Raw genomic sequence first — 14,451 nt, 5'->3', positions numbered from 1 at the left:
ACCAAATGAAGCCTGTAGAGTCTTTATCATATGTATACTGTACAACATAGTGCAGTCAACCAGAACTCTTGATAAAAGTTTACCGTAGCTGCATCTCTGACTGCAGCTTCATGTCGGCACCTCTGTGACACACACTGTTAGATAAAACTGTGTGTGTGTGTGTGTGTGTGTCTGTAATTGAACTGAAGATTAAACACACACACTCAACTGCAGATGTTGTCCTGTCAATTTCACACTCTGCTGCAGAGCTTCGGCACAGAACCACTTTATTAAAAAACAGAAATTAAAGACGGCTACAGCGGCAGAAACCTTCCTGAGTACTTTCATTAGTCAGTAAATTAATCAGTCATGTCAGCAAGCGTGTCTCCATCCACCTGTTTCCATCCAGACTTTCAGTTCCTGTGTAACCTGAGGGAAACCACAAGAAATTAAAAAGTCACGCTTTTTGGAAAAGTTACTGATTAAATAATAACAAAGCCAGATTTAGTGAGCATATCTTTAGAAACACTTCTGAAAGACCACAATCGTGTAACCTGTGGTGGTCAAGTTTGAAAAGGTTGACCTAAATACAGGATCACGGAGACAGACAGGCAGAAAGGGTAAACAGAAAGGAACTTCAGTTAGAAAACCTGCAGCACAATTAGGCAGGTTAGTCCAAAAAAAGCACTGACTGAATCTAAAACATGGGGTGAATCAAGGGAAGACTGAGGAACAAGAGGAAGTTGAAACTGCAATAAACTGGCAAAGACTGATGGAAATTCTGACTAAATTCAGACAACAAGGAAGAGAGAGGGGTTAAAAAGAAAGCAAGAAGACTCAATCAAACCAATAACATGGGTCAGGGAGAAAAAACGTCACAAAATAAACCACAAAGTAAACGAAAAGAGCGACGAAGGGCAAAACAAGCATGAAGGACAAAGAAAATGAGAGTCAACAGTCCTCTAATCAAAGGAAGAGATAAACTGGATTTTAAAACACGAATGCGATCATCTTTTTCTTCCATCAGAATTGGAGACTCAGTGTCATTAGTGAATTATTATGTCAGTAAACTAACTTCATGCTACATTGCATTTGGATTGAAATCTAGCTGGTGTTCTTACTAGTACGCTAGAACTTGTCTGTGTTATCCTCCTACTACAGGACAGCTCACTGAGCTTTAGCATGTCCACGGGCAGTCCCATTCAGTCTCTGTGGGCTTCATTAGCCTCCATGCTAACGCCCACTTACAGTAACAGCAGCCATCGCTCTGCTCCCACGCGCACACACATGGAGTCAGCGAGGTCAGGTGTTTTCCTCTTACCACTGGGCTTGCTTGTACTTACTGAGGCCAGAGGGTAACCACGTCTGAATTAATAATAGCGAATTTCTTCTGGTTTGTCGTCTTGAGTTTCTCAGTTTGACCTCTGCAGAAACACTGACTCTCTGCTTCTTCACTCATCTCTGTAACTGACAGAAAATAAGACTTTATTTTAAACCAGACCTCTTCCAAATGAAACAACTAAACAAAGAAGTGTAGCTTCTTAATCCAGAGCTCTGGTGCTTCTCCATCATTTGTCCATTTTATTATTGTTATACATTACACATTGATTAAAACAGCAGGTGATGGCCAAAGTGTTCAACAGCTGTTCAAAAAAAAACTGGAAAGTATACTATTAAACATCCATAATACACTATTTATCACACGAACAGACTAAAACTGTAAGAATACAAATGAATTATTTAGTAAGTCGGTGGTTTCATGTAGGAACTGTAGGAAAATCTGGTAATACCAAATTTAATAAATGATACTTCATTTAAAATGTGCCTGTTTTGCATGAAGCTAAAACAAAAGCCAAACTTAACCCTAACCATCGATGTGCTACCGGTGAGCTGGTAAATGTCTAGAGGTTAAAATGCCCCGAGAAAGTGGAAGCTTCATTCAGCAGATCACATAATCTGATTGAAAGCTTCAGAGCGGGTACAAATGAACAGGCGAGGGCAAGTGTGATTTCAGGTGGAGCGGAAAACCCTGATCCACGTGTGCGGTTTACGATAATCTTCACCCGGTCCACGTAAATCAGTGGAGTGTCGTGAAAGGCGGATGTTTCTCCTCCTCTTCTGTCTGTCTGCCATCGGATCTGCTGTACAGAACTGAGGACGCTCTCCTTTTTCTCTTCGTGGCTGTGTATCTGTAATATCAGTGTGTTGTCCTCTCGGGATGGGAGGATGGGAGGAAGCGGGGATGGAGAGGGAGGCGACGAAAGGCTGCAAGCTAATTAGGTTCTTATCTCTCCACGCTCCTCTTCCTGTCCTCTTCCTCTCTAATCCTGGTGGGCAGAGTTGTGCCGCTCAACGCCTCAACAGTCAGACACAGTGGGGGAATAATTGCTACATGCAGCACCTCGCTGCAGAAACTTTATCAGTCATTCCAAATGACACATTTCTCTTTCTCCTGTCTCAGCTCTCTCTCTGTCAGAGTGCCGTAAGCCTGATTCAAAAGCTCTTTATTCATTGTTCCATTTCTTTTTCCATCCCTTCGTTCTGTCAGAGGATTTTCACATTTTGACACTAACTAAATGACAGCTCTCAAACTTCTCCTCGCTGTTACAACTTCTCCTCTGTCCTGATCTCTTTCTCATCCTCCTCTTCTCATCTTTGTTTCTCTTTCATATTCTAGTGTCTCTACCTACTAAAAGTATCAGTAGCTCAGTTTTTCTGTATTGCAGCAGCACAGATAAGGACTGCAGAGGTTACCCCATTGGAAGATTTGATATTTTATTTTGCTTTTCCTTTAACAAATGTACTAAATATGCAAGAAATACCTCAATGGAAAATCAGAAATTTTCTTACTGCCATAATGTCCATTTGTTTTCTTTCAGTAAAACTAACTGTTGAATTTAAATGCTGGATACAGTGTGTTCAGTATAGGGACAGTATGATACCCAGCTTCTGCCTACAGTTTTAGGACTCTAACAGAGAAGCTTTGCATGATTCACAATTCAAAATCATCCTTATTTATCTTACACTGGAACTTTGTGCAACTCCTGTGTTTGAAACAAGCAGTTTTAGCTCTTTTATCTTTAAGCCAACTTTCCTCTGATTGGCTGCCCCTCACTCACAGGGGATGCTGTGCACACATATAAGAGATTAAAAAAAAACTGTCTGAGTTTTTGGCTAGCAGTCATTATTTGAAACTTTGCAAAGTTTAAAATGAACATCCAGCATCAGTGTATATATACATGACAGAAAATAAGGAAAGGATCCACTTCATAAAATCTGTCTATTTCATCAGCACTGATCTTGGTGAATGAAATGAAATATTAGTTGGTTTTGATCAAATGATGTTTTTACAGTTTTGATATCTGTGGTTGGGTGATTAATTCAAGTCAATATGAGAGGGAACGGCTCAGAATCTGTGCGGACAGTGCCATTTTTCATTGCAAACATAGCGTCACCCTTTTGTCAGATGTGCTTGTCTTCATCGCTGTACTTACGCTACCTCTTCTTTATGTCCGAATGAATTAAAAGGACTGACGGTCAGACTGCACTGTCTCTAACCTCTGCAGAAGTCTGTTCCTCTGCGCTGTCTTCTTGCTCTCTCTGCTCTCTAACAGTGTGTTGTGACTGTCCTTCCTTCAGATGGATGTGGTCTATACCTTCCAGACGAGCCAGGCGGCGGTGCCCGGTGCCCTGCGCCGCCAGCCGTCCGTCGTCAGCCAGCACAATGACGCCACTGCTGCCAAAACTCTCTCTAGCCCCACCCACATAGGGCTTAGCTCCTCCTCCTCTCTCACCAACTCGGCTGGGGCTCCGCCCCCCGCTGCTGCTTCCTCCTCTACTGCAGGCAGTGAGTCGGTGACTGGAGGCCAGCTAACAGCACGCTCCACCGGGCTGGACTCTGTCTTTTTTTTCCTCTGTTTGAACGTTGCATGACTTACCGACACTGAAGCCATTGCACTGCTGCCGTCATAATCGGGTGTCTGCACGCCCTGAACTAATCTGGAATTTTTCATGTGAAGACTGTGCCTAGGTTATTCATTAACTGGAAGCGGTGGAATTGGGAATAGCCCACTGCAGGGTAGCACTAAAGATAATGCTATTATTGAACCTGTGCTGACTACATAGAAACTTTTCTTCCTCTTCTACTTTCCTTCCTTCACAAGGAGCATAGCTTAGAAAGCTCTTCTAATCACACTCCTGGCTAAGTTGTATTGTCTACAGCAGCTTTACAATAAAAGCCCCCCAAAGGTTTGGTGGAGAGCATTAAATGTAAACCAGCAGCAAGGGGAAAATGCTCCGTTTGCAATCGCTGCAATTAAAACCGCAAATAAAGCTGTGATGCTGCTGCTGAAATCTGTAAGTAAAAAAGTGTGAAGATGTGAGTGTAGTAAGAGCTGAACATCAGAAGATATTTAAAAACATCTTTAGAGAAAAAGTGAACATCTTTAGAGCTTGCTAATTAGCTTCATGTTAACCTGCTGCATTCATACAGTGGTGCGAGTGAGAAACAAGGGTTTAAGATTTTTTTAGATGATTTGTTGCAGCACTCAGATGTTTCTTTCATTCAGTTCAGCATTTCTAGAACATTCAAACATTTTCAGCTCTATTGTACAGAAAAAATACACTGAATGTGTTTTATTAAATCCTTTTAAAGTGTTTAGTACATACATTACGGCTTTGAATAGACACCAGCGTGAACTGCAGTTTGACTGTAAAAGCCAGAGAAAAAAGTACTGAGAGAGCCTGCAGACAACCTGATCTGTTTCCATCTCTCTGCTTCTGTGTGCTATCCACTTCACCTTCCTCTGCTTTTATATTCATCTTTTTTTTTCTTGTTATTACTTACATCACTTCCATCCTGCATGAAGAATTAAACTCTCACCATGCATCTATTAACCCATGATGAGACTTGGTGCCTGACAAGTCACTAAAGGCACGTGTGACCTACTAGAAGAGAAAGAGACGATGAATCGCTCTCATTTCCCCGTCCCATTTTCTTTCTTGCTTTTTCCCCCCTTTTTTTCTCTGAGGCAACATCCTGGTCATCGAGATCATTTTATGGGTTAATCCTGTGTAGGGTTAAATCTGTCAGGCTCAGCAAGTCTCCCTCGTGGTTTAACAGCCAAGAGCTTTTTAACTTGTGAGCTTTGTGTATGCACGAGTGTGTGTGGTTGTTGCATGTATGCTCTAAGCTGCAGAGCTCAGCCTGCAGCTTTCTTGTGGTTCAGTAATAGAGAGCTTTGAACTGCGGGGTTATTAATTATAATGAAGAGTGTCTACTGGTGCGTATAAATCAGTGTGATCAGCTGCAGCCTCTGCGGATTCATCACACACAAAACGACTTTAGGCCAAGAGAGGAGAGCAGGCCGAGGACAAAACGATTCTCACTCGGAACGTGATTAGAAATGCTTAACAGTGAGATTGTGTTTGTTATGTGTGTGGTGTTTACTGGGGCCGGGGATTGGCTGAAATATTTCGGTATTCCCGCTGACGCCATTATGGCTGAGTTGGTAAAACGTGGCCTCCAACCAGCAGTGACCCCAGAAAGTCAGTGTGCTGCAGGACAGTTAGTTTATGGTATTTATATCTTATTTGCATAGACGAGATGATGCTAGTAGACTCATCCTGCAATATGACACAAAGCTCTGCAGGTATTTAAGCAGTAAACAACAAAATTAGGAGAAAAAAAAGATCAGTAAGTGAGTAAACAAGATGATGAACTTGACTTGTCGGCTTCTTATACTCACAAGTTTGAACCAAAGTATATTTGTATATTTAAATCATAGCCAGATTCAGATTAGACCTCCCAGTCACAAGCCTCAGATTTCACTTTCCCAGGTAAGCGCTGAGAACTTCAGATGGTGCAGCTTCCAACAATCCGGCCAAAAACTGGAGTGGCTACAAACCGCAGTCGGGGCCCGTTTTTCGACTCTAAGTAACCCTTTCATCCACTGGGGAAAACTTTTAACACACAGGAACCGTCTCGGGAGGATAAAAGTTTACATTATTTGTTGGTTTTAGTGGCAAAAATGGTTTTATTACACTGTCATAGAATGCGAACACTGCTTTCACGGTTTAAAATTTGTACAAATCTTTACATCAAAAGAAAAATCATCCAATGAATCTCTTAGAAGAAAATGTTTGGGGGTTTTTAGGGCACTGTTGCTGTCACTGTTACACTGTGGGACATTCCTGTTAATTAAACCTTCTTTGTAGACAAAGAAGTTGAATCTGATCCAGGTTTTTCCACTTTGGGACAATAATCGTGCGAGGCGATGTTGTATTGCCTGAACCTGAACCCCCCGTCACTCATTGTCTTTACTGGACGTATTTATTAATTAGTCCTTGATTGGAAACATATTTTGGTTTGTGATTTCAGGCTGCGCAGTGCAGGGAAGCGCTGCGATTGGTTCATGCAGGCGTGTTGTCAGGCAACATGTTCTGTTGGCTGAGCACATAATTTCAGTGTTGCCAAGATTGCGAATGAAGAAAATTAAATTAATTTTAAATTTTAAACCAACTAAAACTAAGGTTTACAAAATACCCACTGGCTTTAAAAATAATAAAAATTTACTGAAACTGAAATTTTAATCAGTTATTTAAGCCCAATACAAATAAAGACGTTTCTGTGTTCTGGATTATGCATTTTTTTCCTACAATATCATTTTTATTTAACAAAACTTGTCGTCTAAACCTGGGCAGCAGAATTAAAATTTTTGTCTAAACAAAAAGCTCCACAGATGCATTTCATACTGTGCTTAACGCCGGTGCTCGTTTAGGAATTCATTCTCAGAGACTGAGCTGAAACATGATCAGGTTCAAGAAAAACAAATGTAATGAAAGACTTGTCCTTACGAGCATGTGTTTTTGAGTCATTTTGGGTAATCTCTCATCAGGTATGAGATCACGAAGGCTGGGGGAATCAAAACCATCCACACCGTTTACTGTATTATGTAGTATGAGTGTGTTTGTCCTGGTATTAGCCGCTGTTTTCCAGTGAGAGAAAATCTGAAAACAAATATGTTTGTAGTCTGTATTACGTTTCAGATCATCCTATTAGTGTTTCATTGTGACACAATGTGACGATTCCCCAATGTACAAAAAGTATTATTAGTAAATATTTTTCCAGTTTGGTAAAAAAAAAAAAAAAAGAAAAGAAAGGGAAAAAAACCTGAGCCCACCCCCCATCCATCCACTCTGGAAAGAACTACAACACCAACTGTGTGTCAGGCCTCATCACCCAGCGCCAGCATCCGTCCTCATTAATACTGCAGTGGCTGAATGGGAGTGCATACAGCTTCGACATCTGGAGCTAGATGAGTGGGGGAGCGGGTTGATAACATGCAGCGTCTTCTGTCAGGAAGTTTGGATGACTGAGTGCCAGCTCAGGGAGAAACGAACATATCAGACATTTTTAGTTAACGTTGCTAATTGTGAGATCTGTGCTGGTTTAAATGGGGTTTTTTCATCATTAGTGAAGTGACGGTTACAGTGGCGGTTTTGTTAAGGTTACGTCGGCCGTGATGGCTAAAAGTTAAAACTAGGCATGAGTTCGTGTGTAGAAAGATAAAACGTGATGATGCATTCTTTCGTCGATGTGCTCATACATTAAGAACCCAGTTTAACCGTAACTAAGGTGTCCACAGACTTTTGGACATATATCAATATTTAACTGTCAGATATTAAAAAGCAGAATTATAGATGTAGAGTAAGCATCAGTTTAACTCTCCCTGCAGACGTGTGTGTTTGTGTGCAGGTGTGCGTACTGTGGTGATTGTGATTCAGTGCTCCTCCACATTTGACTCCCTGATGATGCTTTTGTTTTTGTTGTGTTTTTTTTTTTATGTACTTCCTGCTATGAGCTGCCTCCAGCGTTGACCTTTTTTGACCTTTTTGCGTTGATGTTTTGTGGATATTTTCAGCTTTCCATCCGTGTTCTCATTCAGCTGTTCCACTCGTTGTGTTTTGTGGGTTTTGTTTGTTTTTTTTTTCATTTCCCTGCCAGAATTCAGACGCACGACCGCCACGTGTCCCATCAGCCCCTGCTGCCAGTTTTGTTTTTGTTTGTGTAGAAATGGCTGCCCACCTACAAGACCTCCTCTGACATTCGTTTCCTCTCTTTGTTTCAGATTAAGGTGGTGAATGCGTTCCGTAGCTCCCTGTACGCGGGGCTGGAGAGCCCAGAGTCCCGTAGCTCCATCCACAACTTCATGGCCCATCCTGAGTTCGTGCCCCTGTCAGAGGAGGAGGAGGCTCGCATCCCCACCATTAAGGAGACTGGAGACGAAATCGACCCCCTCCCCAGCTCCTCATCAGTGATCCGGGGAGGAGAAGACTTGCCCACCACCTTCCCCCTCAACCTCAATTAATCCATCTGAGTTCCTCCTCTCTCCTCTTCATCAGCATCATCTGTCACCCCACCAACCGAACTGTCACACCGAGGAAGGGAGTCATGACTCATTCTGCACACACACATGCTTCACATCGTCTCCACCCCCCCTCGGTCATTCCTGCCACGTTGTGTTTTTCATACTGACTGTGGCGTCGTTCTGCCTGTAAGTCTGATGGAGTCTCCACAGTGGAAGGCCTCTTCTAGTCCATTCATGTGTTTTTTTTTTTCTTCCTTTTTTTTTTTTTTTTTTAACTTGACATTCTTTTTGAAAAGCTTTTAAACTTTATTGGGTTCGATCCTTGCAGGACTCGCAGCAGCAGCATGTTGTGTTCTGTACTCGCTTCATTCCTGCGTTCTCAAAAAACGGCACCGAACTTTTCAAAGAGTGCAGTGAATCTGATGTACATACGCTTCCGCTCTTCTACACAGCTATAAGCCGGGTTTGTTGATCAGAAGATTTTTAGGCAAATGCAAAAATGTAACCTTATTATTATTATTATTGTTTTTTGTTTTGTTTTGTTTTGTTTGTTTTTTAGACCTTGATCTTGATTTCTTTTTGAAACCTTCTAACGAATGTCAATCAATGGTTGATTCAGACTCCTGAGAATGTCTTGTGCGTATGACACTACAGCTTTCAAGGTTAAAATGATGTTTTTCCCTTTATCGTGTCTGTATGTGTTGCTTTTCTTTTTAGCTGCTGTGTTGCATGTGGAAGGACAGAATGTTTACTACCCAAAAATACTGAAGACGGCAGCGTCTGGAGGGGGCTCGCTTTCTGCTCAGTGGGGGTTCTGACCTCATCTCATCCAGTCAGGGTTCTGGTTCTCTCTGCCCCTCCCCCAGTTTGTCCCCTGTGAGGATAGGAAACGGGAGTGTGGTTCATGTTTTCCCTCTCTAGTAGGATGCATGTTTTTGTTTAATTCGTGTTGAGTCGCATGATAACGTACAGTAGGAATGAATATTCGGGATTCTGTTTCAACTTTGTGCGTCTGCAGCAGCGTCTGTTCAGAGCTCCATGAGCTTCCTGTCTGTAGGACTGAACCTCCTGTTACCACGGCAGCCTCATCGATATTCTGGCAGAGGAGACCATCAGGGTGTTTAAAACAATCGATACCCCGGCGTCTGCGTGTGTCACAAGGCCCTGAAACCCAATGTCTGTCTCGGTGTTGTCACAACACAGGTATCGCTGGTAAAATGAGGTCACTACACACACGGAAAGTCCCGAGGGCCAACAACAACAAACAAAAGCTGCAGCCTGTTTTTTCCACTGCTCGACCCCCACTGTGTCGCTCGCTCGCCACGTGGCTGCGACCGGCCCACTCCAATCTCATGTTGGCAGCTGTGCACAGAGATGCTTTCAGCTAGAAGAGGTTGAATACAATCAAAATAGTAATACATGGATAGAGACAGACTAAAACACATGCATTCTCATCTCTGTTCTTGTAATACTCGCCCCTGGACACCGACGTTAAGTCGGTGCTCTTCCTCTGAGAGGAATCACTGTTGTCCTCTCGATACACCGGGCACAGGGACATGACCATGACCAAATTTATGTCACTCCCAAGCAGATGTTTGCATACCGATAGGTGTGAAAACTGTAACACTCGTTTGTGTCTCCTAACTCGACACTCCGACAGGCTCGTATTAGACAAAACCCGCCCACCCTGGGTTCATCAGCAAGTTAAAATTGAGCACAACTAACTTCCCTGCTGTGCAGATGTATAATTTGGGCTTCTTAGGGTATTTGCTTAAAGAGAAAACATTTCCTTCAGAGGATGGAGGAATATTAACCTTTTAGTTTGTTCAAGGAAAAGTTTAGGTAAAGCATTTCAGATCTTATTTAGTCTTCTACCCATTTCCTGTCAGAGGTCAGGTTGTACTCTCGGTGCTTCATGTCTGGATCCATGAATGTAGGTTTGCCACAAAGTTTAGTTTTGCTATCAATGAATCTAAAGCATTTTAAGCCCGTGGGCAGCTCACATCTGTTGGTGTCACTCACATTTTTGCAGTCTGACTGTGGCGCTGGTAAAAGAAGTTTAAACGCGTGTTAAACAGAAAACGACTTTACCACTGACGAGTCTGTTTCTGGGGCAAAGACAGGAAGTAAATGGAGCTTTAAACGGCGTCCGGACCGTCTGCCTGTGTTTAAGACAAATCTTAGCTCCTTTCTCAGATTTTATGAACATAAACTTAAATCAGCTGTCAGTGACATCACGCAGCCAGGAGCGGAGAAGATGTTTGATCTTCACCATCAACATCATCGCTCTCTGCTCTGCTGTGTCTGATTGACAGGCATCAGTGTGGCGGCCACGCTGAGGTTTACGGGAGACTGATGATGTCACCAGTCAGCCCATAGAGTTAAATCCACTGTGTTCCTGCTGCCGCTTAGTACTTCCTGCTTGTCTGCAGATTACTGTCTTAAAAGAAGAAGGACTCATCCTCCAATCAGAAGCAGCGGTGCGTCTAATCCCCTCTTAGTCTGACTAGCAGCCATCAACCTATCTCTGAACTAGGACACGTTATTGAAGTAATGTGCTACTACTGCCATATTTCCAACTTTTGTCATGACTAGGTTCTTCCTCTTCCCCCACTGATGAGCTTTTTCTATGTAACTCAGAGCCATATTTTATAGGTTGTCTGTATTGATTTTTTTTTTTTTTTTTTTAAATCTCATTGTTATCGAGGTTTGCTTTGGACTTTCTCACCCCTGACCCTTTCTAACCCCGTCCCAACACACACCCTCTCTCCACCCCTGGCCCTTTTACTTCAAACACGACCAAAAAAGAAACAAAAGAAGAAAAAAAACAAGGAGAAAAATCTTCAGTCGTCACTGCCGAACCAAGTTTAAAGGACCTCTACAATGTTTACATGAAAAGCGAGTCGGTGGCAGTTCGCCTGCGCTTCTCTCATCCGACCACTTCCCTTTCACTCCCTTGCTTTCCTGAATCTTAGAGTTACTATTTAACTAAATGGGGAATCTTTCTTGCATGGTTTTCATATAAAATTCAATGTTTTGCTCATTTTTTACAATTCTTCTGTATTTTTATATTAAGTACTTTTTAATATTTTGGAGATATATGAATATATATGTATAGGCTGAAGAGTTTGGTGACAGTACCGTACATGAATGAGATGAACCTACCGTGGACTCTGTCTTTTTACAGCTCTCTAAATATTTCTGCCACGTGTGTCGTCTTGGTCACCTGACGTTAGGGCTCAGAAACCTGCAGTGACTTGTTTACTTCCTGTCGCCCAATCAATTGGAATCTGAACAGTCTAGTCCCATTAGCCCCCTTTTACATGAGTATAATCACTTTACCTAAGATGTTGTGACACACTACACGTTAAGTGATTTTTCGCAGTTATCCAACTCCATTAGAGTTCAGAAAATGCATCAGCTAACTGTATCAAACATTAAATGGGAGTGTATAATTATTTAATAACCTCTGGGTTTGTTTGTTTCTCTGCTTTGAAGCTACAGCGACTGATTTTTTTGAATGAGTGGATTGATGCTGTTTTCCAGCTTGCAGGTGTCGGAGCTGACGACTTTAAAGAGGATCAAAGCTGTGTCCCGCGTCATGCTCCGCCTCCGTTTTGAAGGGGCTGTGGTCCATGAAGGCACGCCCATCTTTGTCCAAATTGACTTCCCAACCCCCCTGCGAGAAAAACCTCAGAAAGTAAGCTCCATGTAGTTGTAGTCAATACAGAGACGGACCAAATCACAAAGCAAGCTCTGACCTCCCAGACTCGAGGTCAAAGACTTTAAGCTTAATTTGAAGTCCTGCATTGAATCGCCACAGACCCCAGAGCGGCCATCTTTGTTTTTACTAGCTGAGCTGCTCACGTTGGACTCTGAACAACAGTTACTTTTACTTTAAAGCAGGAAGAAGGGAACTGAGCTGTAAAAATGAGAAAACGCCATGTACACTGGCAGAATACCAGCCATTGCATTAGCATTGTGATCGCACTAGATACAATCACAGCCTATTACATTTGGTTCAACAGAGGCATTAACAGAGTGCTAATCAATGGGTTTTACAGTGTATGCACAGCAAACAGGCGACAGAGAGAGAAAGAATTGTGGGACGAGTCTAACTTCTTTATTCAAAATCTTATTCTGGGGCAAATTTGAAAAATTTTTCAAAATAAATGCCCATGTAAGGGCTTGCAGGATAACGAGTTCTGTGAGTTGCTTCTAGAAAGACTTTGATACCACCGAGTGGACCAATCACGTGTCGTGCACATCAGGATGCAGTGTGGATTCAGTGCTGTACTCTAAGTCAAGCTTTAGGTGATCTTAGTGTTGCTGTAAGTCTTTGAGCCCTCGTCCAACATTCTCACAAGGCGTGGTCTGGTTAGCTCTAAAATTTAGCGCTCTGCCCAAACCAGGTCAGACTGAATGTATTTGAGCCCACAGCGACTTGGCTTTGGGTTCAGGACTCAGTCACTGTTTAAACTGATAAAGGTGAGGCTTCACTTTGTAGAGTTAATATTTATTACAGCATCCAGGAACAGCAGGAGCTTTATGAATTTACTTGAAGCCGTTAATGTGCATGGTTACATATTGGGGGTAAAGGGGGGCTTGCCTGAAAGAACCCTAAGAAGTTTCAGTCCGGCCCTGGACCACAGTTTGTTTGTTTTTGTGGTCATGAAATTCAGATCTTGGAGGAGGCGGAGCCTGTGGCGGGACACAGCTGCAGCTGTGGAGGTCATCATCGTTTTATATGCGACTAACAGCTTTCAGAAACTGTTTCCGGGAAGAGAGCAGGACTGTAAGAGCGCTGGTGACATCACTTCCTCTTCCCGCCATGTGTCCGTTGGCTCTAAACGAGACACGCCCTCCAAACGATGACGCGTTTCCTCTTTGTTTTGTCTAACTGCTCAACACCTGCGCTCCTCCTTAGAGTCAGTACAGTGTAAATATTGTCATATAAGTGAATGAAGTGTACCTGCTGTCTGTGTCGGTGACAGGAAATGGGAGAGGGGGCAATCAGCCAATCATCACCCAGCAAAGCTTTAAGAATGTTCTGCCAAAGTCGTCTTTTTCTTCTGCACAAGTTTGTCACCCCCCTCCCCTCGCCTCGCTTCTCCTCCCTCCTGTCTGGATAAGAGTGCCCCCCGCCCCGCTCTCGCCATCGCCTCACTGTGGCCGCGGTGGTCATGTGTTGGACTGCTTGGACTGGTTGCCCCTCACGTCTCATGCCAGCTGCACAAGCAGAGCCATGCAATCAGAGACTCTGCGGCGGCCTGTTTGTGCTCCTGGTTTCAGCCACGTCGCAAACAAAAAACAGTCCGGACGAGACTCAGCAGACTGAAAATCCTCACCTGGATTTAGTTTTTCGAAAGTTCATTTCTGGACTAGATAAGATCTCATTTTGCCACAGATCTTCTTTTCTTTTCTTCCCTCATTAGGACTTCTGTATGGAGAAGGAACTCACGTCTTATCCGGTCACTGTTGCATTTTGACTGCGTTGCTTCTTCTTCTTCAGAGCACTGCCTTTTTTCACAACAGGAAATCTTTAGAGAACCTTCACGACCACATCAAACTTTAACAAAGAAAAAAAAGGGGTTCAATTGAACTGGAATATCACAGCTGGAAAAGTCATAACCATTTAACATATATATCTATATATTTATATAGTATATCTATGTATTTATATCTAATATGTGTGTGTATATATATATATTTATATGTATATATGTATTAGACATAAATACATAGATGTATAAGGTTTCTCAGTTGAACTTCATTGCAAAAAAGACTGAAAGTTTTTTTCTGTAATTACTATGATACACAGTAATAGGCGTTGGTGTTATTTTTGTATAAACATAATATCATCTATGTGGCATGCATGACATATATACAAAATTTGGTGGTTTAAAGCAATATGTCCAACCTGGTGCGATTGGTTTCCGTCGTGTTCTGTGTATCCTAAAATCACTCTGTACGGGAAAAAAAAGATAAAAAAACCAAACAAAAAAAAGAGAAACTGCATTTGGATAAAACTAACTGTTCAGTATATGTGTTCAATGTTCTGTGTTCTGCATGTTTTAGTATGGAATGAAACATCCCAAACGTT

General features: G+C 42.4%; 1 protein-coding gene across 8 annotated transcripts in view; it reads left to right on the top strand.

The window, feature by feature from the left end:
• The window catches only part of LOC100696627 (plasma membrane calcium-transporting ATPase 1), a 123,903-nt gene extending 109,452 nt beyond the window's left edge, over positions 1 to 14,451 (top strand). For 6 of the 8 annotated variants that reach the window (XM_003447707.5, XM_005469687.4, XM_005469679.4 and 3 more), the window contains one exon: positions 8,109 to 14,451. In XM_003447707.5, coding sequence (XP_003447755.1) covers positions 8,109 to 8,348 — 240 coding nt within the window. In that variant the 3' untranslated portion in view covers positions 8,349 to 14,451. Of the gene's footprint in view, positions 1 to 3,618; positions 3,827 to 8,108 lie in introns of all 8 variants that reach the window. The other 2 variants (XM_019359118.2, XM_005469686.4) reach the window with 1 other exon arrangement.

Source organism: Oreochromis niloticus, linkage group LG5, assembly GCF_001858045.2.
Source record: "Oreochromis niloticus isolate F11D_XX linkage group LG5, O_niloticus_UMD_NMBU, whole genome shotgun sequence".
NCBI lineage: Eukaryota > Metazoa > Chordata > Actinopteri > Cichliformes > Cichlidae > Oreochromis > Oreochromis niloticus.
This window is presented reverse-complemented; position numbering and strand designations above follow the sequence as displayed.